Genomic DNA, 27,410 nt, shown 5'->3' with positions numbered 1-27,410 from the left:
TTTTATCGTTGTCCTAAAATATTTTTACTTCCTACTACTTGTAATTGGATGTGTTTGCCCGTCTCAGTAGCATTAAAAAAAACAACAACAGAGAAACAAACTGAAGATATTAAGGAGAGTTTTATTGTAAAGATAGACAGGACCTACAGTTTTACATTTTTCCAAGTCTACAGAAACTCTCAGAGTAGAAATTTCTTTATGTCTGTCATACCAGCAGACAGATTATTTATAAATTAGGGAAGGGAAAGTTCACTTCTTGGTAAACTGAGGTAGAGGAGGTGGCACCTTAATATCTTGGCCTTTCTCCAACTTCTTTTCACAGTCCACCAGGTAATTGACTCCATCGATGACTATCTGAACAAGCTCAACCTTTGACAGTGAAAAAGATGAAAGATTAATTTGCATAGAAGACACATGCAAGGCTTTGATCCGTAGGAACAATACTGGGACAAATGAAAACTTGCCCTGTTACATGGACTGTAACAATTTCTTCTCTTTATTTCCCTAACGTTTTATGGGAGGAGAGGTGTCTGATGTTTATCACCAGGGACGGGGAGCGGAGATATTACAGGGTTTCTCTCAATCTTTCTGCAGTTAAGATGGAGTTACTGCTTTGTGTGTAAGGACTTTTTAAAAATATGAAAACCATTAGTTTGCATCTCAGACACTTCTTCCCCCATCAATCTCTGTTATAACAGTTTGTCTTAAAGTAAAACTACACAGTGACACCCTTGTGATGTTCTCTGATCCGGATTTGAATTCTGACCTTCCACTAAGCTACCTGAGTACTAAACATGCTATAGTTCAGATATTATCATTTACACAATGAATGGCTTTCTGAAAATTGTTTAAACCCAAATGTTTGGCAATTAAATAATGCTTGTATTGTACCAGGCAAGTGTGCTACTTAAAGGAAACTGTGAATTATACTAAGATATACTTTTTAAAATTCCTGCTTTAAAAAAATATATGTTAGAACTTTTGTTTATAAATATTGGTTTTTCTTAAACTAGAGGACATCTACCTATGAATTTTTCCCTGGGAATCATCTCCCAAATAAATTATTTGCACTGCTCCTAAAGGGACCCAAACTAAGACAGAAAGGAATTACTAGTTAATTCTAGACAGCACTAAAATACATGATAAAACTCAAGAATGCACAGCAATAATGGAAGAGATGGTTAAGTGTTACAGCTGAACATACTTTAGGCATGACAGAGTCTAGTACACTCCCCACTTATTTTCACGCATAAGGAAACTGAAGCCCTATGAAAGGGTTGGGCCAGAAAGCTAGTCATTACTAATAAAAGAAACACTGATTTTCTACTTAGCCAACTGACCTATCTCAGTGTTGATGAGGGTGTGGTGATGGGTCTCTCATTCACTGCCTGTGGAACTCTCTTGGTATAAATCTTCTGGTAGGAAACTTGGTCATAAGTAAGGGACCCTCATCCTTAACCCAGGAATACCTTTCCTAGAAATATATTCTAACTAACTAATCAGAGTTGTGATTAGAGTTATATATAGAGATGGTCATACAGTTATGTACAGAGATAGTCAAACAAAATTTCAAATAATCAGGGAGATATTAAGTAGATAATGGACCACCTTTACTATGCTGTCATTAAACAATATGTTTTGAAGAATTATAAAAATTCTTTTATAAGAATTTTATTTATAAAATATTTATATTTCTTTTATTTAAATATTTATATTTTATTTATAAAATATTTATATATATCTTATTTATAAAATAAGAATTTTATATTCTTTGAAGAATTATAAAATTATAGGAAAATGCTCATGTTATAATACACTGGGAAAAGCTGTGTTATATCAAATATGTTGTAATACTAAATTCTGTAAAAAACATTTTTTGAATAATTGTAAGAATGGAAGGCAATTTAGAATAATGTTTACAATGGTTATCTCAGGGTTGTTAGGTTGAACAAGTGGTTTTATTTTTTTTTTAATACTTTTGGGAATTTTTCTAGCTCCTATAGATGATCACTTATTGACTTACAGTTTTCTAAAAACGATGAGTACTTTGCTTTCCAGTATTAAAAATCTAGTTAATATTAGAAGCTGACAGGGCTAGGACCCAGATTTTCTTTATTCACTACACCATATTCAGCAAATTTCAGAAGGTGTAGTATTTATATCTGCTTCTTCCTCAAGTATCAATACTTTACCAGAGCTGGGAGCACTCAAGCTGATTTAATTGTTTTGAGTGTTTTCTCCTTTCCTTTCCTTAGTTTACTGGTAGGAGTACCAACTGGCAATGAAATATGCAAAAGATGGCAGGGAAGAAGAAAGAGCACCAATAATCCACAGATTTAATAACCAGCCACTGAGTTATTAAGAGTTTTATAAGCGGCTTTTAAATTAATGATGGGCACAATACGTTCAATGGGACCACATCCAGATAAGCTGGGATGATTTACTGAGGTCAGAATTTGCTTAGGATTCTGCTTCCATGTTCATTAAATGCGCTCTTTGTGCTTTTTCTCATGCATCACTCCAGGTCTACCTATAGTTTATGAATCCCATTTATCCTGTGTATTCACAGAATCCTAAGGATTATTTGATGAGCACAATCTCACACATACCTCATGCATACCTTATTTGCCATCTTTAGCCCTAAACATAAAATTTTACAAACTATCAAGTATCTAAAAACGTCAACGTGAAGATGATAGTATGTGACCTTCACCAAAGGAAATTCGGAATCAAGAGAAAATCCACTATTTCATCCCCCTCAGAGAGAGCACAGTGTTCTCTGACTCAGTGATGAAAGACTGTTGTCCTTTAGCATAACAGAACTCCCGCTGCTCAGGATTGCTGGGACAGCTCTGGGGGCAGGCAGGTGACAACCGTCCCACTGTGAATTCCTTCACTTGCTTATACATCCTCAGCTTACATCGTGCTTACCTTTATGCGTGGAAGACAAGTACTACAGAATGAAATGCTAACATGACTCAGGACTCAATGGGCAAAGAGGAGGTCTCGAATTTTGTGAATAAGGAAAGGCTGTTGAGTTTGCTTCTTTTCCTCCAGGCTGATTTTGGTAGTTCACGTTCGGAAAGTTAGAGAGATGTTACCTCTGATCGGCCAATTCGATCTATGTTGGAAATGTCATACACATCTGCCACTGCTTCCGTGTCCACACCACCTGTGCCACGCTTCTGGAGTCTCAGGTTCTCCAGGATCTTAGAAAATCGCGGATCCTGGGACAAAGGATAATACTTAGTGTCCTAAGAATCAAACTAGATTTGTCATCCTTGGCACACTTAGAAAATACATATAATGAGAAGTAATAACAGTTAATATTTATTAAGCATATATTTACTATGTACCAGGGCCCTGTGCTGGAACTTACAACAATCCCATGAAGAAGGTATTGCTTTTACCCCCATTTCACAGATGAGGAAAATAAGGCTCAGAGGAATTAACTTGCCTAAAAGGACACACAGGTAGAAGGTAGCAGAGCTGTCATTAACTTCTATACTGCTATATTGGCATCTGGATGCCAGCGTTGGTGAGTTTATTATTCATCTATATAACACTTGTTACTGCTATAATTAAAATCATGACATTAAATCATAGCAAATAATTTTCTTATTGTAAAGCAACTACACTCCGATAAAAATTAAAAAAAATAATTTTCTTAGCATTGGAATTTTGAATAACAAATATTACCATACTTTTTTTTGGCCAAAAGCACATTTTCTAAAATTGTTTTAAAGTATTTGATTCACTTGGTGTGCTGTGGCAGAACTCTTAGTTGCCCACCAGAATCCTTTTTCCTTTCTTCCACAGGAGAGCTGAGGAAGTAACCACTGGCTAGGTTCTTGCTAATGGAACAAGCAGAAGTGAAGGGTGCCACTGCCAGGCCTAGATCTTAAATCTTTACACGGACACTCCCACGTGCTCTCTCGCCTTCCCACAGGCTGGAGCGTGAGGCCTGACTGTGACCACGCTAAGGGGACAACGCTCTAAGGCAGTGACCCTCCACGTGCAGTTCCCTGACCGGCAGCATCAGCATCACCGGGAAATCTGTGAGAAATGCAAGTGCTGCAGGTGTTGTCACAAGCCTCCAGGTGATTTTGCTGCAGGCCCGAGTCTGAGAACCTCTGTATTGGGAGAGAGAGAGCAGAGTGGAGCAGCCGGCCTAACTATCCCGACTTGTTATATGAAGGAGGATTTAAAGTTCTTGTTCTTGGGACTTCCCTGGTGGTCCAGTGGTCAAGACTTTGCCTTCCAACGCAGGGGGTGTGGGTTTGATCCCTGGTCGGAGAGCTAGGATCCCACATGCCTCGGGGCCCAAAACCCAAAAAACATAAAACAGAAGCAATATTGTAACAAATTCAATAAAGCCTTTAAAAATGGTCCACATTAAAAAAAATCTTAAATAAAAAGAATAAAGTTCTTGTTCTTGAAGCCACTTCCCTTTTTTACAGCCTGTTAAAACTCTTATCCTACGGATACAAGCGTTTTTGAGACAAACAACGTTTTCTCGTCATTTTCTTTCATTAGTGCAGAAACTAAGGGTTAAGGAATTGGGCTGTGACGTTTTTCCCTCCACAAAGCAGTCCCAGGTGAGCTGATCCTGGTGGAACCCAACAGGGCCACTGGCTGCATGACGTTACCTTGCTGAGCTTTGGGATCCTAACGTGGACACCAGCCCGTAATCCTGTGCCGAGGTTCGAAGGGCAGGTCAGAATGTATCCCAGGCGCTCGTTCCACATGAACTCCCAGCCTCGTTCTTGGATTAGGCGTTCTACCTAAGACAGGGAACAAATGACGAAGTTCTCAGATATCCATTCACTCAGCACATCCCAAACGCCAGGGAAAGATGTGTGTACTGCATGTTTGCCGTGAATAAAACTTAGGTCAATTTATAGTACTACTTCTTTTTTTGGAAAGGAAAAAGCAAAGTTATCTGCAGTTTTTATAAAAACTTATTTTTATTGAATGAAAGATTCTTTAAATTCTATAGTTCTTTACAATTTTCAAAAGTTTCACTCACATGATTTCATATAATCCTGTAATAACCCTTTTTCCCCCACCGCTATACTGCCCCTCCCCACTGCCGTCTTCCCAGTGGTAACCACTAGTTCTCTATAGCTGTGAGGCTGCTTCTTTTTTGTTTGATTCACTAGTTTGTTGTATTTTTTTAGATTCCACATATAAGTGAGATCATACAGTATTTTTATCTTTCTCTGTCAGATATTTCTCTTAGCATAATGCCCTCCAAGTCCATCCATGTTGCTGCAAATGGCAAAATTTCGTTCTTTCATTCTGCAGTACTTCTTTAATAGAAAATTAAACTTCTTCTATCACAATATTAAAATGGTCCAATTAAATTAGATCAGCCATGTAAAGCACTGAACACAGTACCTAGCACATACTAAACACTCAATAAATGTCAGTTGTTATGCTTTTCCACATGAGCATAGTAGGAGAATATAGGAATTCTCATCAAGTATGGCTGTGGTCAGGTCACATATGAACATAGGTGCATCCTATACTGTCTCTATGCTTAGAACAGCCAAGATCTCTGTTAAAGAAATCAGAAAATAACTAATGATCCACAGACTTCTCTAAACCATCCTGCATTGGGAAGGGAAGCATAGGAACTTGCTAATAACAACAAAAAAAGTCATCTATTTTTTGAAGCACTGCCCTGGAAGTCCCACTCCAAAAGAGTGCCATGATCCCTAGAAAAGATTAGCCCCATCTTGGAAGTCATCATAATATCTTTTTTCAAGAATGAAAAACAAAGAGATTTTATTTTAGTGACTATTCAGAATTCTCTGATGACATCTTACCTCTTTTAGTCCACGACAGAATCGCTCAAATACTCTTTTCATATTGCCTCCTTTCTCCATAGAGATTACCCTGGTGTGGTCTTCCTCATTAATCCAGATGAGAAATGTCTTGTCATTATTATGCCTAATGAAGAGAGAAATACTGTGTTGAGTGTTAATTACATTTGTTTCAACACATGAAAATTCCCATTACCTCTGTAGCTTGATTGCTTCATTTCACCTTCCTCATTTCCTTAGATGGTCCTAATCTCTTAACTGTGCCTGAACAAGTACTGCAAAATAATGTTACCTTGACAGAATGAAGAGTAAGACCAACTCCAACCCTCAAAGATGTCATGTTTTCGCCCAACAAGAACATAATCTCCCTCATTCCTCAGACTAGGATGACAATAATTCAGCCATGATAACATTTGGCTTTGACACCAACAAGAGTGTTTTGCCTCCTAATAGATTCAACCAAAATCTTGTGGCACTTAAAAAAAGATTTTACCTGCAGCTCAACACGTTTGGGGTGCAGAAGATTTCACATATGTTTGCTGTATAGATCCCGCCTATCCACCCCCACTGAGCAGCTGCTCCCAAACACTTTGATTTGGGCTCCTTCGGATAGTGTCATAATAACTTACCAAGGTTTAGGAATCAAAGTGGCCTGAGGACTCTTGGCCAAGACAAAATATGTGTACACTCAATAGCCACTCTTCCTTGTAGAGTTTTGCTTAAATCCTCAATATTTACTTTTCATTTTCTGCTCTTTTGTTTTAATGTCATGAAACAGATTCTCTGGGAGGTCAAATAATATGAAGCTAAGTTTTTCTTAAAAAGAAAGTCTTTTTTCTCATGCACAATTCATGCAAAACAGCTAACATTCCCGCACATTTGGAAACATCATTATACTTATATATTACACACACACACAGACACCCACCCCCAATTTCTAAGTACTCTATCTTCTCCATTTAGCTCAAGCTGGGCATGCTGTCAAGCGCAGGTCACAGCAACTTCAGGTTAGGACAAGCAGCGATCTGAAGGAGAACGTCTGCACACAATGCAAATGTGAAAATGCTATGTTCATACCAGATTCCCCTGGCATCTGGCCAGTCACGGGCCATCCCAGCACAAGTTAGTAAAGGGGATACTGGCTTATCAAATAGAAAGTGGTCCTGCAGGCCCAAAGGGACAAAGCAAAAAGAAGAAACTGATGAGATCAGACACAATGGCAAACGTCAGGTGATCCACTTTCAACTCACTAATAATGGCTGCGGTCTCTCAGGCAGTGCTTCTCAGCATTGGCTGCCCACTATAATAACTGAGAGCTTAAAATATTCTAATGCCCAGTTCCCATCTCTCAGAGATTCCGACTTGTCATTGGGTGCAGCAGCCTGGACATCAGTTATTTTCAGGTGATTCCAGTGTACAGCTAAGGTTGAAAACCGCTGGCTTAGCCCAGATGGAGATCCTTAATCACTATGGAGTGTGTCTACCCCACCAGCACCAACCCCATGCAATGGCAGAGTGGGCAGTGAGTGAGGGGTGCTATCCTGAAAAGGGTTGTATACAGCTGCATTCTCCATGTTACCAGCATTGTTGGTTTATTAGTATCATTCCTTCCATTAAAAAATATTAGAGATGTAAAATAATGATCTGTAAATAAAAATAGTCACCATTCATTTAATGGTCACTACGTGCCAGGCTCTATGCTATGTACTTTTATTTCCTTTAATCCTCACAACACTCTGAGGTAAAGGTCATCATTCTCTTTGGTAGGAAAAGGAAACAGATTGAGAGAGAGGAAACCTATCACAGCTAGAAAGTGGCAGAGCCTAGATGCAAACCTAGACCTGCATGACTCCCAAGTATGCCTCTAGCTACAATATGCTACTGTGCAGACCCAAATCAGATCAAAATACTGTGTGTACACAGTAAGAATATGACTATGGATACCATATGTTACACTGAAGTCAGAAATAAAGAGGACACAGGAAGATCTACAATCTCTAAGCGGAAGGGGTTGGAGACCTGAGCCAGGCCAGGCTTATGGACTATCATTGCCCAGGAAGCAGCATGCCCTTTAACCTGGCAACCAGAAGTGGCTACTTGAGGCAGAGGAGGGCTTGTTCTGTGCCAGAACAAGAGGAGGGGACCAGGAGACTGAGGCCTCTAGACCACACAGTTGCCCGCCTGGTTTGGAAATGGGGCATATTTTGTGGCATCACATCTTCTGAAATGACAGAAATTTGCTTCCGCTTTTCCTTGGAGTTTAAAGTTACCTTTGAAAATGCCATTCTGTTTCAACTTTGCTACAGGGAAAAAAGGAAGGGACTTGAGTTTTGCCTACCCTAGTGTTAGAGGGAAGCCATGGAGACCCTGTGGAGGCAGCAGGAACCCCAGAGGCCAGCTCCAATGTGAGTCAGGGCAGGCCTTCCACCTGGATAATTCCCTTTCCAGAAGCTCCTAGCTTCCTGGACTTTGAGTGTGGTAATGGAGACCATCCTCCAGGCACGGACGGGATTTTCCACACCCAACTGTTCCTATTTATCAACAAGCCCGGGGATCCTCCACTCACTCCCACACAGCAATGGCAACCCACCACCCCATTGTTTCCTCGGCAGACTTTATCCATAGACCTCCTCCACTTTTGACCTAAGCTTTTAAGGCCTGCTTTTCCTTCCTTAGACTGACCAGCCTGAAGCCCCAGCAAGCTCCCAACCACAGCAGGGGTCTGAGCTCCGCGGGAGACGGCCCCGCGCGGGTCAGGGCTCTCTCGGCACAGCCCCGCCCCGGGCAGCCCACGTGGTTCGGGGTCACTCACATCGATGAGCCGCTGCTGGTCCTTCTCCGTCATCTCGGACAGCCGGTAGTAGCGGCCGGCCAGGTCCCCCTTGAGGCCCTTCAGGGCCATGACGGCCACGTTCTCCACCTCCCTCCGCTCGGCCCGGGTGCAGGCGGGCGGCAGGCTCAGCCCGCGGATGCTGCGGCCCGTGCGCACCCTAGATGACAGCACGTAGCGCTCGTCCAACTGCCCATGTGTGATCTGCAGAGCAGAGTGCGGGGTTACCGCAGCGCCACGGCCACAGTGGCCTCCAACCCGCTGACCAGGGGACCCCCGGGCACTGAGCGCGTGTGCATGCTGGACACATCGGGCAACTCTGGGGGCAGGGAGGGGTCTTGGAGGGAAGTCAAGGGAGGAGCTACTTTACACAGCGCTGTCTGCAGTCCTTTACCCTGGCTAGGTTTGGGGTGAAAAAAGGAATTGTTCTGGGAAAGGCTAAAGTCTTCAGTGACCACCACTACGCTGGTGGTAGGAGGTAAGAAAAACAGACTTTGGGACCTTCCTGACTGTCTCAGTGGCCCTCTAGGGAGCATGGTGTGGGAGGGCCATCACGGAACTTTCAAGGGCATCTGACCCAGGGGCCCTTCTCTCCAGTTCTCCTCACCTTGGACTCTGGAGTGCTGGCTTCATGGGAAGGTACAGAGGTGGCTGGAGCCTACCTTGGATTCGTCCAGATCCGTGGGGTGCTTCATCACCCTGGGGTCATAGCCATTGTGCCTCAGCTTGATGACAGGGTCAAAAAGATCGGCAAACACCTGCAGGAGGGACGACGCTCCTGTTTCCTCTTGAATTGGTTCATCTATCAGTACTTGAATTGGTTCATCATTTGTTCCTATTTATCTTAAGGGCCAAAGCTGATGCCCTCCTTCTCTGAAATTCTCAGTGCAACCATGCAGGAAATAGGTGTGAGACCGGATTGATGGTTAATAATAACGATAATAATTCTAGTAGTAGTACTAGTAGGTCGCATATACCAGAGGAAACCTCTTTGAGGCACCTTGCCCCTCGGGAGAGGGCAGGGCTACAGAACTCTGTCATAGTAACCTCCTCTCTAGCGATTCTGCCAAGTTCACTGCCATCAGATGGAGCAAGAAAATCCTGTGTTTAAGAATTTGAGGGTTTTCTCCAGAAGCTCTTGCTTTTGTGGGATAAAAGAAGCTGCCAGCTCAAAGCTAAGCAGTTCTGTGGTCCAAAGGGATGGTCGGGTTCTAGACTTTAAGCAATATAATAAATTTGTGGAAAACCAGCTGCATAGAAAGAAAAGTGCACAGCAGCAATTAAGGCAAAGCAGGGGGACCTGTTACCCTGTGAGGACCTTCCCCAGCACAAATTATCTCAAGTGAAATCTACTTTTTAAAAAACCAAAAACTGCAGGAACATCCTTTAGGTAAAATAAGGTTCAGAGAAGTCAAACAGAGCACCGTGCCGCCTTTGGGAGCTATGGGGAGTGGGTCCTGGGAGCCAGCTCTAGTCTGGGACTCTGGGAGCCCAGAGGTGGGCACTGCTGTCCCTGAGTGAGCTGCTATCCTAGTCTATTCAAGGGGGCCCTCTCCCTCCTCTTGACGGCTGCCTTCCCAGGGAATCACCTTCAGCTCCCTGCAACAGAAGGTGCAAAGGGGGCACACCTGAGGGAGATGGGCTGGAGGGTGTTTTTTTTACTGTAATTTAGAAGCTGCTCTGGCGGCTGAGCTCCAGATCAGCAAACCATCCTGTGCTTCTGACCCAGGATGAGGATGCAGAGATCATGGGATTTCTCCAACAGGCTCAGTGAACTCAGTAAGACTACAGGGGGCTGTGTAATCAGTAATTCCCAAACTAAACACACATGGAACCATCCTCCAGCCTCAATAAAGTTCAGCTACAAACACATCATCTCCTAATGCCTTATCGGTGAATACACAAACAATAAAAACATTAAAAGGTTGTATTTTTTCTGTACTAACTCATCCCCTTGACAAGCTGTGAGAGCTGGGTCATGCAACTCATTCCTCGGTGGGGAGGGATACTACAGCAGCAGCAAAGGAAACCCTGTCCCTGGGAAGCTGTAGACCTCACTGTTCCAGAGAGCACTGCAGCTGTTCTGTTGAAGCTGGCTTCCTGAGCACCCTTCCTGAGAAAACAGCAAGTTGGTCCCACAGAGAGAACCCAAAGCACGCCTCACACACACACTACAGAACCGGCAGCCAAGAGTTTTACCTCATAGGACTCCTCGTCACCAGCCACCATGCCAACGGTCTTTATGAAGGGGTGGCCGGGGTTATCCACTCCAGTCTGGATACACTGGTCCAGGGTGTAGCCATTGGGCGTCACCTTGTTGCGGAGCTTGGCGTAGATGGCCGGCGTGAGGCACTCGGCCATGCAGTTGTTGTGTTTGCGCAGATCAGGGTAGTCTGCGCTGCATGAGGAGGAGAGGGGTATTCGGTGAGCAGCCCCTGAGGCGAGGGGCCTATGCGAGAGCTTTGTTTCTGGCCAGCCATCCTTCCACCAGGCTCTCTTCAGCCAGTGGGCAGAGGAAAACTGGCTAGGTCATGATTTAAGCAAGCCAGATTTTAAAGACTAGTTCCCTGAACTGCCAGAGGGATGGACCTGGCCCGGCCTAAGGAGTCCATTACGCTGGCAGCAGGAGCCCACAGACTGTGGCTTATGTTTACGTAAAGAGGAAATAGAGTGAAACGATTAGAAAAGAAATTGAAATCGTATGTAGACTTTTTTTTTTTTACACCCAGAAGTTTGGGTAAATTGCAACAACTACATTTTGGTCCCTTAGGTCTGTGATAGAGGCTAACAACCGTGTGGGTAGAACTACACAGAAATTCATTGATTTACCTGTCCTCTGTCTATGATGCAAACTCTATGACTATCTGCTTTGTTGAGAACAGTGCCTGCCTATAGAAACAGGCATTCAGTAAATAGTTGTTGAAATAATGCATAGAAAGAAATCAAATGGGGGGTTGCCACCTTACCCTGGGATATGTACTGATTGAAGAATAGAGGATTCAAGACCACCACAGGCTCAAACACAGGTAATCTCACATAAGGAATTCCTGAGGTATACGGTAGGTGCCAGTAATTCCCTCAGAGTTCCTAATTCTCATGAAAGCCAGTAAATGTTTCTGAGAAACAACTCAGGTTTTCCTTGTCTCTTTCATGCACAGCTGCCTATACGGAATCCCTTAAAGTCAGCATCCACTCCAGCTCTATCCAGTGTGGGATGTCTCAGCCATGACAAGGTCCCCAGGGTGGAGAAAACAGTCCATCTTCATGCCACTTCTCTGCTTCCCTTCTGCAAGGTCCTTTAAAGCTGATACTTAGGGACTTCCCTGGCGGTCCAATGGTTAAGACTCTGTGCTTCCACTGCAGGGGACATGGGTTTGAGCCCTGGTAAGGGAACTAGGATCCCACATGCTGCACAGTGTGGCCGGAAAACAAATAAAATAAAAAGCAAAGAAGCTGATACTTAAAATCAGTGCTGTCGCATCACGTTTTCCAGAAGGCAGTACAGCATGAGTGAGGCATGAGTCTGGAATCAAGGTCGCTGGGTTCACATTTGGCTGCACCAGCTGCGTGAACTTGGGCACGACTTAATTTTCCTAAGCCTCCATTTCATCACAAAGGGATGCTAAGAGGAATAGAATACTCTGCGTAAAGTGCTCAACACGCCTACACATATTCAACAAAGGTTAGCTCCGACTGTTATTACTATTCCACTAGAGCTCAAGCTCTGGGCAGGAATGATGACACTACACATCCCTGGATTTGCCACAGGTCACTGTGCTTAATGAGTCCATTTGATTTAGTCACCCTCAGAGGCAAAAAGAGGGGCCTCTGCCGACAGTTTCAGCAGAGGAAAGCATATTTCTGGCTGGCATTTTGGTGTCGTTTTAAAGCCAGGAGGACTTACCTTGGAGGGAATAGCCTGTGTTGTTCCCGGGCCTCAGCACACACGTTCTGCCGTTTCAGCAGGTACCCAGTAGTCAGGGCACTGGTGCCCAAGGTAGCAAATAACAGAGAGGCATTGCGGCCAGTTAGCAACTTCGAGAAGGTACTGGCCATCCTTCCTCTTGGATGAGTGTCTGGAAAGCAGAGAAGCTAAAGATTATTTTTTATTTAAAAAAAATTTTTGGCCACATCGTACAGCTTGCAGGATCTTAGTTCCCCGACCAGGGATTGAACCCGGGCCCCCACAGTGAAAGTGCCTATGCTTAACCTCTGAACCACCAGGGAACTCCAGAGAAGCTGAGAATTAGCCTCACAGGATGGCCCTGAACCACAGTACAGAGAACAACAGGCAAGAGAAAAACTGCAGGCGACTTAGCCTGTTTCGTTTTTCTTTCTTCCTTTCTCCCCAGTCCCCTTCACACTGCTTAGGAAAACCTGGGTAGGTTTTTTTTTTTAATTATTATTATTATTTTTTAAATTTATTTTGGCTGTGCTGGGTCTTCGTTTCTGTGCGAGGGCTTTCTCTAGTTGTGGCAAGTGGGGGCCACTCTTCATCACGGTGCGTGGGCCTCTCACTATCGCGGCCTCTCTTGTTGTGGAGCACAGGCTCCAGACGCAAGGCTCAGCAGTTGTGGCTCACGGGCTTAGTTGCTCCGCGGCATGTGGGATCCTCCCAGACTAGGGCTCGAACCCGTGTCCCCTGCACTAGCAGGCAGACTCTCAACCACTGCGCCACCAGGGGAGCCCCTACCTGGGTGGTTTTTAGACACTGAGAATGTCAAACTGCTTGCAGTCCTTGCCATTTTCTCCACTAATAGCGGGAAAAACCCAGAGGATTTCTACATCTGGCTGCTTGACAGCCCAGGTGCTCTTTTGCACTCTGCCGCTACACAACTAGACCCTGAATAGAATGCATTGCTGGGCTTGTAAGGCATGGAGGAAGTTGTTACCAAACGAGCTTCATTTTGCCCAACGCACAACAAGCCAAAATGCCGAAACACTAAGGTCTGCAGCAAAGAGAGGGTTTATTCACAAGGCAGCCAAGGGAGAAGATGGGAGAACAAATCTCACAACCACTTCCCTGAAAGCAATGGGCTTGGGGTATTTATGGGATAACAAAGAAGCAGGGTGGTCTGGGAGTGTGGGGAAAGATGATTGGGAAAAGGTTTGGTAATTGTTGTTTTGCACAGGTGTAATAAAGTTACACACCTCTGCAGGTTCTGAGGGTAGAGTTTTCAGCCCTCCTATGTCAAAAGGTCACTGACATCCATGTATGCCCAGTTGGACGGTTGCTGGTCCTATCTAGTTATAACCAGCTCCGCTTAAACTAGACACAGCTGAGTCCACGTTCCTGGAAAATAACTCAGGCAAACATCTTATTGTTTAGGCTAGGAGCTGCTTGGTGGAGATGCTAGTCTTAAGACAACCTTGATTGGTGAAGGCAGGTGGAATGGATTTGACTAATCATTACTCGCAGTTGCAAAGTCTCTAAGGACCATTCTCCTACTTTGCTCACCCCAAATGAGTTGGTGTTGGAGCTCAGGTTTGGGTTATCTTGAGAGTGGATGTCCATTTGAATACTAAGGTCTGGATACCAGCAGGGAGGTGGGGAATTGAGTCTAAGACTACCCAGTTGAGCTAGGACCCTTGAAAGGGGCTAAAGTGGTCCAGGGTCAGGAGCCCTCCAGCAGAAATGCACTCAAATCTGCTCTGAGGAAGGTATACTCAGTTTAGGCCCTGCTTCCCTACACAGTAAGATCAAGCAATAGGCTCTTGGTCAAAGATCACCAAGCACACAAGGAGGCACCATGAATGGGAGTCAGCAGAAGAAATGGCCACAGATTCAGACCTCCAATGACTGAAGATACTGGAATTGTCAGACAAGAATATAGATTAGCTCTATGCGGAATGTTTAAAGAAATAAGTGATGGAATCACAATGACGAGCAAGCAACAAGAGACTATTAAGAATAATAAACCTGATTTGAAAGAGAACTGGAATGAACCATGGATATAATACAGCTGAAGACAGGATAAATGAATTGGAAGGTATATCTTAAGAAATTATCCAGAATGTTGCACAGGTAAATAAGAAAATGGAAAATATGCGATAAAAGAGGTATAAAGGATAGAATGACAAGATCAAATACACATCTAATGGAAGCCTCAGAAGGCAGAATAGAGAAAACAGAGAAGCCATATTTCAAGGGAAATGGCTGATAATTTTCCACAACTGATGAAAGACAAAAATCCATGATTCAAGAGGCATGACATAAGTCAAGCAAAATGAAAATAATCCACACATACCTAAATAACAGTCAACTGCAGAATATTAGCAACAAAGATATCAAAAGCAGTCAGCGAGAAAAGACAGTTCATCTATAAAGAAAAAACATCAGCTGATTTTTCAACAATGAATAATGGAAGCCAGAGATATGGTGCCCTTACGGGGCTAAGGCAATAATTATCAACCAGACCTGGGGACACAGTCAAACTATCTTTCAAAACTGTGAACATGTATAAATCAAGATAACTATTTATGGGACTTCCCTGGTGGTGCAGTGGTTAATAATCCACCTGCCAATGCAGGGGACATGGGTTCGATCCCCGGTCCGGGAAGATCCCACATGCCGTGGAGCAACTAAGCCCATGCACCACAACTACTGAGCCTGTGCTCTAGAGCCTGCGAGTCACAACTACTGAAGCCGGTGCACCTAGAGCCCATGCTCCGCAACAAGGGAAGCCACTGCAATGAGAAGCTCGTGCACCGCAACAAAGAGTAGCCCCCATTCGCCGCAACTAGAGAAAGCCCGCGTGCAGCAGCAAAGACCCAATGCAACCAAAAATAAATAAATATATTTTTAAAAGATAAATATTTATATAATATCACCAGGGATGAAAATCAGATACCCTGCTGTGTCTGCTACTGCCCAGAAATCAGAATGGACAATTAATCCACAGTATCACCCAGTGGGGAGCTATTTATCATGGGTTGTTGAGTGGAGAACAATAGAGCAGGTAACTCTTAGTACTCTCTCATTATATTGGTCTCTGTGATGCCCAAATAAAGGAAGGGTGGAATTGTTTCCCCTTGTATTTAGAAGATTACCAAGGCTCTGCTACAAGATTCTCCAAGCACAGGTGGGTTGGATGACTGCAATGAGCCTGTTGAGAGTATGGTTGTGGTATGAAAACCTGGGCTATCCAGCAGACGATAAACTCCTCTAATAAGGTGAGGTCGACATGGCCTTACGCACAATTCTAAGAGTAGCCTTCTGAGGTCCACTTTCTTCCTTGATTGCATTTTGGGAACTGGGATGGGTCCATCAACTTTGTGCTTCCAGGATCCCCACCTGGAAGTCTTTACTTAACATTTTTTGAGCTAGGGAGAAATTCGAACATCTCAACTAAAAGCATCAAAGTCCTTGAAAAAAATTAGGAAGTTATTTTTCTACGTTAGCCCAGGAAATCAGATTATCAGACAGCCTTTCCTCGGTGTCATTTCTAAAAACAATTCCCTCCATCGTAAAGACAACAGGAATTACTTTAGTAATCAGCAGGCAAGATAAATGGGCCATTTCTCAAAGTCGTTCTAGGGATGTGTAATGGCCCAACATTCATCTCATCACATGTACTTCTTTGCTCCCTACTAGACTTTGGGCTGTTGTCCATCTCCTTCCAAGAGTAGGTTAGTGTTCCTCAACGAACAGCACCCAGGCTTCCTGGCTCTCGTACACAGCAGGTGACACTAACTTACATCTTTCAGACCTGTCTTATTTGCTTCCAGACCCTCCAATCTGCTTTTCAAGCAGAGAGGCAATACTGTCTTCTATGAGTTTTACCACAGAACTCACCAAAGTAAAGGAAGTGTTGCCTGAATTCTTTCCAGACTCTAGATGGGTCAAAATTTAAGCCAGCCCTAAGTTAATAAGAAGTGCGTTGGTTTCTGAGTTTGGCTCAATAGCTTGACTTTTATTTTTCTTTCTTTAATTGGCTTTAGCACTGACAGGTGTTCACATCAGCATGTTTGAGAAGATAAATCCAAAGAGGTAGAGTCAGGAGGAAGAGGAGGGAGTGTGTCTATGTGCAGCCCACTGACCACTGGTGGTCTTTAAAGGTCTTCCTCTTTGTAAGGGTGATCTGTGGGTAGGTGTCTGACTCAGAATATTAATGTTTGAAATATTTTAGTTTCTGGAAATAATATTAACATCCAAGAGTTCTAACATCATGCTGGTGTCTGGGCAGTGATGCATGATTCATGGTAATAAGCCCGTGGAGGCTTTGGTGGCAGCAAGACGAGCAATCCTAGAGCTGAAATTCAGAGCACCCCTGCTTTGATTCCTTGTAGAGAATTGACACAGACTCAAAGCTTTGGTGAAGAATTCCTGTTTCTTTGACTCTATGTTTTTCTCTCTCCAAGATACAGTGAGACATAGAATTTCTCTACTGAGGTCCCAATCGATAAACTTGGGTACGAGACTGAAACAAGGGTCTCATTGAACAGGGTAGTAATTTGGCAATGGCTGAGCCATGCTCCCCAAAGACCCAAAGCCAGGCTTGCAATGAAATCACTTTTCCTCATGACTAAACTAACTCTCTCTTGCATGTTAAAAGTTAGTCTTTGAAAAGCTGCACAGGCAGGACATTGTTTTGTCTTACAGATTCCTCTGTTACCCAGGAGGCCCCAATCTTACATAAGCACCATCTACAGCTAAAATTCCTGCTCAGGAGAGACTTGATTTGTTATTTGCACAGATGGTAACATGCGGCATAAACAAGTGGAGTTGGAGAGAGGCATGTGAGAGGTAATCTGTGTCCACCGAAGGGGTCAGTATTTGGCTTTGCCTAGTTTCCACAGATAGTAGTTCTATAAATCAGTATATTGTGTGAAACCACTGGAACAAAAGTTTGGAGCATAAGAGATCTGAAGCTCCCTTACAAGCTTTTTAATTTTTTTCATTCCCTCCATGCCCCTAGTATTAGCATAACACACTGAACTCTTTTGTCAAGAGATCACTGGAGAGAGGAGATGAGGGGCTGGAACAGCTGTGGTGTTTCTCCAGGTACAAAAGCTTCAGCATCCAGACACCCTCACTGTGGGCGCCACGTCAAGGCTTTGGCGTTTGCTCTTCTCTTTGCCAGATCTATGTGGGAGAGCAGGTGTCAACTGAGTGGGCGATGTGAGGCTAGAAAACGGGGCCAATCAGAGAGCTGAGCAGATGGGGGAGCAGAGGGCTGGGGGGAGAGGAACATGGGCAACAGAGAAGTTGAGAAGCCAGCTTCCCTCAGCCTTGTGAGACCAGCAGCCAGTGTTCCCTGGGAGAGGAATCCTGATCTATTTGGGGGGAAAGAGGCAAATGTCAACTAAAGAAGCTCATATTCAGAATTTTGTGAAGGCTCACACAAGCACATGTGCACATACATTCAGGGACTGTCATGGGGGCCCAGAACACCTAGGACCCAGTGGGCTGGCCCGACATTCGGATTGACAGCTCTAGAGCCTGTACAATCTCAACTTGAAAATATACATATATATATATATATATATATATACACACATATATATATATTCTAATATAGATATTACTTTTTAAGATATCAGTTTTCTGTCTGTACTTTTGTGCTAATGCAATAAACCACACTAATTGGTTCTAGTAAAATTATTGTTACTGTTTTAGTAAAAGTATTGCTTCTTACTGCCCCTCAACTAGGACTCTGCCGTCCATTTTTCCCTGTCTGACTGGACCACAGCCTGGTGCCTTGTCCCCACAAAATCTCCCTGTGCCCTTCTAGCCTCAGGTGATGGCTTTCTCTCTGAGTTCCCAAAGCATTCACGGGCTGCTCACTCACTTGCACTTGAGCTGCGTAGTTTTTTGACATTTGTTGGTGAACTCAATTGTCCTGTATCTCCTGTCATGTTAGGGAACTCCCCACTATGTTCGGATTATCTTCCCAGCTGATGGGTAAAATCTTCAAGGACAGGAACTCATCTGCCACAGATCCTTGCACATAGTAGCTGCTCAGTAAACACTTCCTCCCAGGCTTTACATAATTATTTGTGAGCAGTGCTCTGCCTGATTTCCAGAAGGAGGATATCATACCAGCCTCCTATGTATCTCCTTTTAAATGCATGTAGGTCTAAGGGAATGGGTTCTTTTCCCTGGGCTATTCTCCAGGGCACCTTACTAACCTGGCTCCTTTACTCCCAAGTACTTCTCACTTTTAATCTGCTATGAAGCCCCAGGCCTGGTATCCAAGCCAATATAGAATCAATTTTGTGAGCTAGCTTCCTGGATCAAAACTTGAGAAAAAAATCTACTTACATAACACTAAACACGTCCCTTTCAGCTACTGATTTTGAAATCCTATCATAAAAGCAACTGAGTGAGGCTGGTAGGCAGGTTTTCAGCATTTCCCTGCTCAGGCTCCTGGTCTCTGTTGAGCTGCCCCTGAGCCAGGGTAGCCCAGCACAGGCTCCTGACCTCTCAGCCATGACAGGCTGGTTGCCCCGCTGGGAGCCCACTGAGCCCATCCTCGGCGGTTTCCAGGGGTGATCCAGCGGATGCTACCCCACAGATAACGGATGAAGCATCACTGCATGTCCTTCCTTCCTCCAGGGATCCTTCTCGGACTGAGCAGTAGGTGGGGAAGGAGGGGTCAGATGAAGAGAAAGTGCTAGGTGTCGGGGAAATTTAAGTCTCCCGACACCCAGAAATTTCTCTCCAAAAGACAGAGGAGAGAAAGAAAACAGCTTTATTATTGACTAAGCACGAAACCAGACTGTGATGCACATCAGCTAAAGAGACTGGAAAGACAGAACAAAGTCTCACCCTCTTAAAGAGCCGTGCTGATAGGACCCACCTACGCCTGTTCTTCAGGTAACTCAAGTAAGAGGACATGACAGCACCATTTGTCACACAGAATTCACTCTAAATTCACCTGATCATTGCGGTGGCCGTTTGTGTTAGTTAACTGCCTTTATCCAAAGGGAAAATGAGATGTTCCCATCTCTCTGACAGCAGGTCTTTATCACCGAGCCTGGGAGATTGGGGTACTATCTTCCTGGTGTTTACATTTCAAAGAGATGGCTCCCAGGCCTTGGAGAAAGACAGTCCTGGGTTGTTAAGCTGGCTGGAAGCTTACTTAGCTTTGAAAAACATTTAAATACATCTCAAAGGGGCAGAGACAGAATTTACAAGTTTTCTAAAGGAAATGCTCTAAGAAAAGGGAAGGGAGCATTCATTTTGTTATCTCCCTCTCCCACACACTGGGGAGGACGGTGTCGGGAGCTCAGCAGGGCTCAGGTCAAGGATGGACATCACTCAGAGCTGACCTGGCACTTGGCACATGTAAGAGAAAAGACCCAAAGACCACAGGACTGGGTCATAGTTTTTCTTGGTTCTCAAGCCCACTGGCCCGCATGTGGTAAGTTCTCAGAAAATGCTGGATGAGTGAGTGAACGAACAGCCATAGAGACACTGGGGTGGGAAAGGACTTTAGAGGTCATGTAGCTCAGCCCGAATGCAGGAATCCTTTCCTTTCAGCCCTCCTTAAATAGCAACAGTGATGGGGATCTCACCACTTCCTAGAGCAACCCATTTCACTGTAGAATAAGTGGAATTATTAAAAATCATTTCATATCTTAATAAGGGGGGAAAATTAGTACTTTCAAGTGCCAAGTATTTTCTCTACAACAACCCCAAGAAGCAGATATCTTGCCCCATGTCAAAGATGAGGGACCTCAAAAACAGAGAGGTTAACTGACAGCCAAAGGTCACACAGCTAAAGAGAAATCACATGTATTGAGTTTCAGTAGTAGTTTCTTATTTAAATGAAGATCCTGTTTTTACTTATCAGGTTTAATAACAAACAACATTACAGTATGTTTGGATGGAGTTGCCAGATATTTCTAGCTGCCTCTGGTTCTTTATGCTCTCTCAGGGATACTGGATCGTTTCTCTCAATCAGGGTTTCCAGAGAGGGCTTGAGAGAGGATAACTGCGGGGGCCAAACAGCCAACCAGCACACAGGCCTCGTTCTGGGCAGCTCTGAGGGGCAGAGGAACCAGAGGGTGTGCCCTCGGGGCTTCCTCCACCTTCCAGGAACACCAGTGACCACAGACTTCCAGAGGTCATCAGGCAGTGTGGGTCACGGTCACCGTGAATGACACTGATGTGCTCTGGGGGAGAGGGGTCACAGTGGGCAATAATGGAGGGAGAGGCAAGACAGGATGATAAGATGGTGAGGATAGGTATCTTTTTACTTATTTGTCTGATAAATATTTAAGTGCCTACTACGTGGCAGCTTTTACAGAGCTCACAGTCTGAGGGGAAAATTCTCGTGTAGCATTTACTTTATGCTGGGCACATGGTTCTGTTAGCTTTATGGTTATTACCTCATTAAATCCTCACAACAGACCCATGAGGTTGATACTCTTATTAGCCCCATTTTACAGATGAGCAAATGGAGGTAAAGAAAGGTAAAATAACTTGTCCAGAAGCACACGGTTTGTGAGTGGCAATACTGGGATTCAAGACCAGTGGTCTCTTTTCCTAGTCCATGCTCTTAACCAGCAGCCGACCTGGGCAACTACCAGGCAAAGGGTAAGTGTTCTTCGAGGGGAACCAGAGCCCCATGGGAGTCCCTGGGAGGGCCTGGAGCTGGCCCAGATCACTCAGCTATACTGTTTGAGGGAGCTTGCCTGGTCTTAATCAGACTGAGGTATTACTTGTTTCCACCTGCCCTGGGACTAGTACCCAGACACAAACTGCAAAAGATCAGAGCAGAAACAATGACTAGACACCGCACACCCATATGCATAAACAGATGACTATAGAGGCCTGGTGCATCGCCTCTCTATGGCCGGCTGCCTTCCAGCCATCCTCCAGGTGGGAGAATGGCCATTGCCCTCAGTCCACACCACACTTAATCTACTTTGGAATGCTGCAGAAAGGAAGAGAGGAAGAAAGGCTAACTGTACGCCCTGTTCTATGCCTAGGTCTGGAATCTTCTGGATGAGGACAAAGCGTCCTGGACCACTGTCACTCATCCAAATTTGGCTCTGGGGAGATTCTATAGCAGATAATTCCCCTGAAATTTAGAGTTGAATTACACTGGGACTGAATCTGCCTAGGATGTGTAGTGGCTGCCTGTCCCCAAAGGTCCAGAGAAAACCCATGATGTGGGGACAACCTTGACTGATTCTAGATTCCAGAACACCTGCAGCTACTAGGGGCAAATCCAAACGGGGCCTGGCACTTATGAAGGGCTGAAAATCTGCTCACATCTGTTACTATCACTGTGCACTCCTTTTGAGAGGTCAACTCTACAGGCTGCCCACAGCGTGTTTGAGAACATTCTCCCTTCACCTCAGCAGCAGGGAACTCGGCTTCGTTCAAGGGCAGGGGGGCTGAGGGCTCCCTTGCTCCTTCTGACAGATGGAGGGTTACCTACTGAACACATTGAGAGCATCCCCCAGAGACTCAGGAAGCCCGCACCTCCTGGGTGTGGGGCAATTGCAGAGCCTGCCTGGATCCACAGCAGGCTTCTTCCTTGGGATGCTTCTGCCTGAGACCCTCTGTCTTGCACCTTAATCAGGCCACTTCCTGGGCCAGGCCGTCTCCTAGTGCCTCTCTGGGTCTGCTCACCCAAGACAGAGCCTTTTCCCTCAGCCCCCCTCTCTCCTGAGGACGCAGGTGCCCCCTAGTCCAGAGTGGGGTACTCGGCCAAGCAGGGGTGCCTGGTCCTGCAGGGATGTGTATCCCTGATAGGCCAGCCCTAGTTCTCTTCTCCAGCCCACAGCCCCGCTGCGCCTGCAGCTTGCTCCCAGGCACCCTCCCTTCCTTCAGCCCTGATGTCTTCTAAGAGCCTTTCTGCAGGACAAGTTACACCTAGCTGCTCCAAGTCAGGAATTCTGCTCTTGGGGAGACAGGTAAATAACGGCCCAAGCTAGAGGGCAAGGTGGGGTCTTCTTTTGGTCCTAAAAGGCTCCTGCTGAGTAGTGCTGGGAGAGTTAGGGGCAGGAGGTGAGGGGGGAGCAGCTCTGCGTGGCCCTCTCCTCTCTCCCTGTCTGTGATCAGAATCACCTGGACTGCTCTGTGAGCTGCCGCAACCATTTTGGAAAGTGAACCAGGAAACGTCAATTAACATAAAAATGTGCATACCCGCTGGCCCAGCATCACACTTTGGAAATCTGTTCTGCAGAAACAGAGCTGCCAGGGCTTCCCTGGTGGCGAAGTGGTTAAGAATCTGCCTGCCAATGCAGGCGACACAGGTTTGAGCCCTGGTCTGGGAAGATCCCACATGCCACGGAGCAACTAAGCCCGTGCGCCACAACTACTGAGCCTGCGACCCACAACTACTGAAGCCCGCGCTCTCAGAGCCTGTGCTCCGCATCAAGAGAAACCACCACAATGAGAAGCCCGTGCACTGCAGCGAACAGTAGCTCCTACTCGCCTCAAACGGTGAAAGCCAGCACGCAGCAATGAAGACCCAATGCAGCCAAAAATAAAATAAATAAATTTAATTTTTTTTAAAAAAGGCTAAATTTCTAAAAAAAAAAAAAAATAGAGCTGCCAGTATACAAGGAGAGAGGCACAAGGATATTTAGTGAAGCACTATGTGTAGTGGCAAAAAAAAACCTAGAAGAAACCTGTCTATCAGAGGGAGAGGGTTGTATTAAATGTGACACATTCAGACAATGGAATATTCCACAGCTATTAAAGAATCAGTTAAAACTGCCTCCACTTTACCTGGATGCATGTCTTGCCATAGTCTTAGGTTAAAAGGGAAAAAAAACTTGCAGAGTAATGAATATGAGTGGTTCCAATTTTGTAACAATGATATACGTATATATGTATTTGCATATATTTGTAAGAACATCAAGAAAAGTACTAAAGGTGATTCTTCAAACTGCAAAAAGCATTACTTCAGAGCAACAGACTTGGAGTAGGCAGATTATTAATTTTCTCTTAGTAGAATTCTGTATTGCATCACTTGTAAAAATCAACATGGGTTGCCTTTATGATCAAAAATAAATAAATTAAAAGCTAAAAAAAATCAACTGTGAAGTGTGCTAAAAATCCAGATTTCCAGGCTCCATCTTTTGAATGAGTGGCAAGAATGGGACCGTCACAGGTATGTTGTATAAACTGCACAGGCAATTCCCAAGCCCTGTTAGGTCTGGGAAGCCCATGAATTGCCTACCTGAGCCTCAGCAACTCCCTCTCTATAATGGGTTTGATGAGACCTCTCCCTGAGCTGTTGTGAGGACTAAGTGACAGGCCACAGTACGCACTGAATAAATGTGAGTCCCTTCCCCCTAGTGACCCTAAGCCTATGGGACAGCTATCACTCTCTCCCCACAGCCACCCCTGGTCATCCCAGACTGGTCTGCCCCTTCTCTGAATGTTGATTTTAGTTTACATTTTTAGCATTTAAAGTGTTTCACCTAATTGTTCTGTTTTGTAATCTGAGGACAAGACTTGATTCCAGAAGGAGCCCATCATATACTTTCTGATCCACTGCTCATCCTCTGAAAACCAGCATCAGGGTTCGCAAAATGGATTTATTCAGTTGGGCTCCCAAGTTCTTCCAGACTCTGACCTTTTACCCGGCCTTTCCTTCCACCTGGAATGTCCTTTCCATCCCTACATGCCCAGTCAAACCTTACTGTCTTTTTTTCTTTTTAACTATCATTTACTAAACTCCTAGCATGAGCCATGCATCCTGCAAGAGGTCCTTACAAACACTGTTTTCAGTCTCTGAAACAATCCTTCCAAGTAGGCATTATTTTGTAGATGGGGAAAACAGAGGGAGGTTAAGGGACCTGCCCCAGGTCTTGGGGTCAGCACCTTGATAAAGCTGGCATTTGAACCTAGGCTTGTCTTTGGCCCTGGATGCAGGCTCCTTGCAGACCACAGCACCTCACAGGTAGCCCTGCACAGACCAGCAACTGGAGAGAAACCACCTTTGTGGTTTAGGACCTGGGAGTGACACAGATCCCTCCACTTAGGCTCCCAAGACCGCAGACATGCACTTACCACAGCAGCTACTAGACACAGGACCATCACCTCGGGGCATGTGACTCCCCCAGAGTCCCAGATGTTATAAGCCTGCTCTCTTTCCCGTCCTCAGGCTTCTGCTGAAGTGGCCCAGATCCCAGGTGCTCCTTCACCCTCTCCACTCTGACGCCAGGTGCCCGAAGCGCCTGTCAGCCATGCAGGGGCTGCTGCGCCAGCCTGCCTTTCTCTTGAGGAGACGGGGCATGGACTTTTCTTCTCTCTCCTCCCCTCCTCTCTCCTCTCTCCTCCAGAAGTAGGGCTTGCAGGGGTGAGGAGGGAGGTAGTCTCTAGCCCTCACCCCATAGAAGCTGTCTGCCTCAGCTTCCCTAACTTGGAATACCTCATGACTCTTGATTTGAAAATAACTGTTTACAGCAATAGGGCTAAAACCTGGCAGAACTGCTGGGCTCCAAGCCAGGGAGATTTCAGTACGGGGTGCAAGATCACAGCCAAAAGCAACAGTGTTGTGGTATTCCTACACTTGCCCTCTCCACTAAAACACAAGAACCACCACATTAAGCCCCTTTGTCACTGTGCCCAAGAGCTCTATATCTCTGTCTCAGGCAGGCATACTGGGAGTCTGGGTCCTGGTTTAAGGGTTTTGCCTGGTTCTGTGACATCCTAAGATGTGGAGGCCTTAGGTTCTGTCATGGCCTCAATTCTGAGCCTCCTGGTCGTCCTGAGTATCCTGGATGGAGATGCCATGGGTACCATTCTGCTGACTCCGAGTTATTTTTGGTCCAGCTGTAAATGGCGTCCATGTGTTTGAGTTCCTTGGAGGGCAAAGGAAGACCGGGGGAGGACCACGTGTCAGCTTTCCCTCCAGAGAGACACCCCAAAACAGAAGATGTCCTTGGGGTTGGACCAGCTCCACAGAACACTCTGAACAAATTCTTATGATGCCATTCGTGGCCAGCAGAGAATGGCTTTCCTTCCCAGTTCTAAGGGAGCAAAGAGTTCAAGTTACTTCGCCACCACCGGCTATACTGGTACCCTAAGAGGCACCCTTGGGCATTCCTGTTCCATTCAACAAGTAGAAAGTCATAAGCAGAGGGCTTTATGGTCCTTCCCTGCAAAACAGAGGTCTTTCCTAGGCCTCCTGGTGATGAAGACATACAACCATGACCGGGTTCGCCTCTCAAGGGTAAGTTGTTTACAAGAAAGTAGGAAGCTAGGAACCATCTAGTCCTTTGAAATGCTGTAAAGGAGTGGGACCCTCCTTCCTGCCCAAGGAAAGGAGCCCTTGTGGCTTCCCAGGCAGGAATGGGTGTGACCTCCAGCAGTCACCTTCAGACAGGCTCCCTGTGGGATTCCTGGCTCAGGGGCAGGAACTCCCAGAATGCTGACGCAGGGTCCCACGTGATTCCCTCTGGGAAGACAAATGGCTCCTTCTCTAAGCTGTGGCAGAGATGGAAACCCAGTGCCTCTGAGCCAGGGGCAAAGTGTGTCTCAGAAGCAATCCTCCTCTTGCCTCTGAACACCCAGGACTCTCCATTCCTTATCTCACCCTCACCCCACATTTCCTGTACTTGCCTCATCCAGCCCTTTAGGAAAACTGACCTGGCCTCTGGCCCACTGTCTAAGGCTAAGATTTGGTCATGAAGCTGGCAGAGCTAATTACTGATTGGCCCAGTAGCTAGACCTGATTTAAACTGGTTAATGTTATTGCTAGCGATTGACTTTTGAAATCACTTACCCATTAATAATGAGCTAAGGAACTGTTTTCCCCCCACTGGACAGGAACAGGGCTGACAGTAACCCAAGCAAGCAAACAAAGAACAGTCCTTTGCCAGAGATGAAATACACGTAGGTCAATTCTACAGCATCTTTACCTCCAGTGGGGGGAAAACAGTTCCTTGGCTCATTATTAATGGGTTAGTGATTTCAAAAATCAATCTCAAAATGCTAATAAAAGGAAAAAAAAAATCAATCTCTAGGGGCTTCCCTGGTGGCGCAGTGGTTGAGAGTCCGCCTGCCGATGCAGGGGACATGGGTTCGTGCCCCAGTCCGGGAAGATCCCGCATGCCGCGGAGCGTCTAGGCCCGTGAGCCATGGCCGCCGAGCCTGCGCGTCCGGAGCCTGTGCTCCGCAACGGGAGAGGCCACAACAGTGAGAGGCCTGCGTAACGCAAAAAAAAAAAAAAAAAAAAAAAAATCAATCTCTAGCAATAACATTAACCAATTTAAATCAGGTCTAGCTATTGGCCCAATCAGTAATTAGCTCCTTTCCAGGGCTCCAGAATGTTCATTTTTAAGTTAGCTTACCCCAAGTCACTGATTTGCACCTCTTTTGATGCTGCTGAGGGAAACCATTCTCAAAACTAATGAACTAGTTTCTACAAATTACAAGGGAAAGGAAGTTGAAGGCTAAAGTTCCCAATTCAGTGGCATTTAGATATTTTTCTTTTTTTCCATCAAGAAAAAGTCCTGATTCACTATGAAAAACAGGCACCGCAAGCAGGGTGCTGACACGGTTCCAGCACCTCGAGCGCAGCTGTCCCACGGAATGGCCACCTGCGCCTGGGCGCAGGATGGCTCAGCCAAGGACAGACGCTCTGCCGGCTTCTTTAGAGAGTTACCATGAAGTCTTCACACAGGAGCAGTGCCCAGGTTCCGGCCTACAGCCCTGGGTCCGCTGCTCACAAGGCCCCACCCTGGCTCTAGCAGTAACCCCACTTTGGAGGAATAAAGCCGAGTTTCACTGCCTCACTGACCTTGGAGTCGGGAGTCTCCCACGTCCTGCCTCTCGC

The 27,410-nt window shown here is 45.4% G+C and overlaps 1 protein-coding gene across 1 annotated transcript; it reads right to left on the bottom strand.

The window, feature by feature from the left end:
- CKMT2 (creatine kinase, mitochondrial 2) lies at positions 1-27,410 on the bottom strand. The gene is made up of 10 exons (XM_079915692.1): positions 27,375-27,410; positions 12,563-12,734; positions 10,858-11,056; positions 9,321-9,416; positions 8,641-8,862; positions 6,906-6,991; positions 5,832-5,955; positions 4,650-4,784; positions 3,102-3,227; positions 1-369 (listed from the first exon to the last, which is right to left on the bottom strand). The coding sequence occupies exons 2-10, from the start codon at positions 12,712-12,714 to the stop codon at positions 250-252; spliced, it is 1,260 nt and encodes a 419-aa protein (XP_079771818.1). The 5' UTR covers positions 12,715-12,734; positions 27,375-27,410; the 3' UTR covers positions 1-249.

Source organism: Stenella coeruleoalba, assembly GCF_951394435.1.
Source record: "Stenella coeruleoalba genome assembly, chromosome: 3".
NCBI classification, from domain to species: Eukaryota; Metazoa; Chordata; class Mammalia; order Artiodactyla; family Delphinidae; genus Stenella; species Stenella coeruleoalba.
Note: the sequence above shows the minus strand (reverse complement) of the source record. Positions and strands in the feature narration are given on the sequence as shown.

Excerpts from the sequence above, each read along its gene's own strand:
- CKMT2 (XM_079915692.1), bottom strand. The coding sequence starts at position 12,714 with ATGGCCAGTACCTTCTCGAAGTTGCTAACTGGCCGCAATGCCTCTCTG. Across the intron at positions 4,785-5,831 it reads TCTGTCGTGGACTAAAAGAG|GTAGAACGCCTAATCCAAGA; the intron begins GTAAGATGTCAT and ends TCCCTGTCTTAG. Across the intron at positions 3,228-4,649 it reads GGATCCCAAAGCTCAGCAAG|GATCCGCGATTTTCTAAGAT; the intron begins GTAACGTCATGC and ends CCTTTGTCCCAG.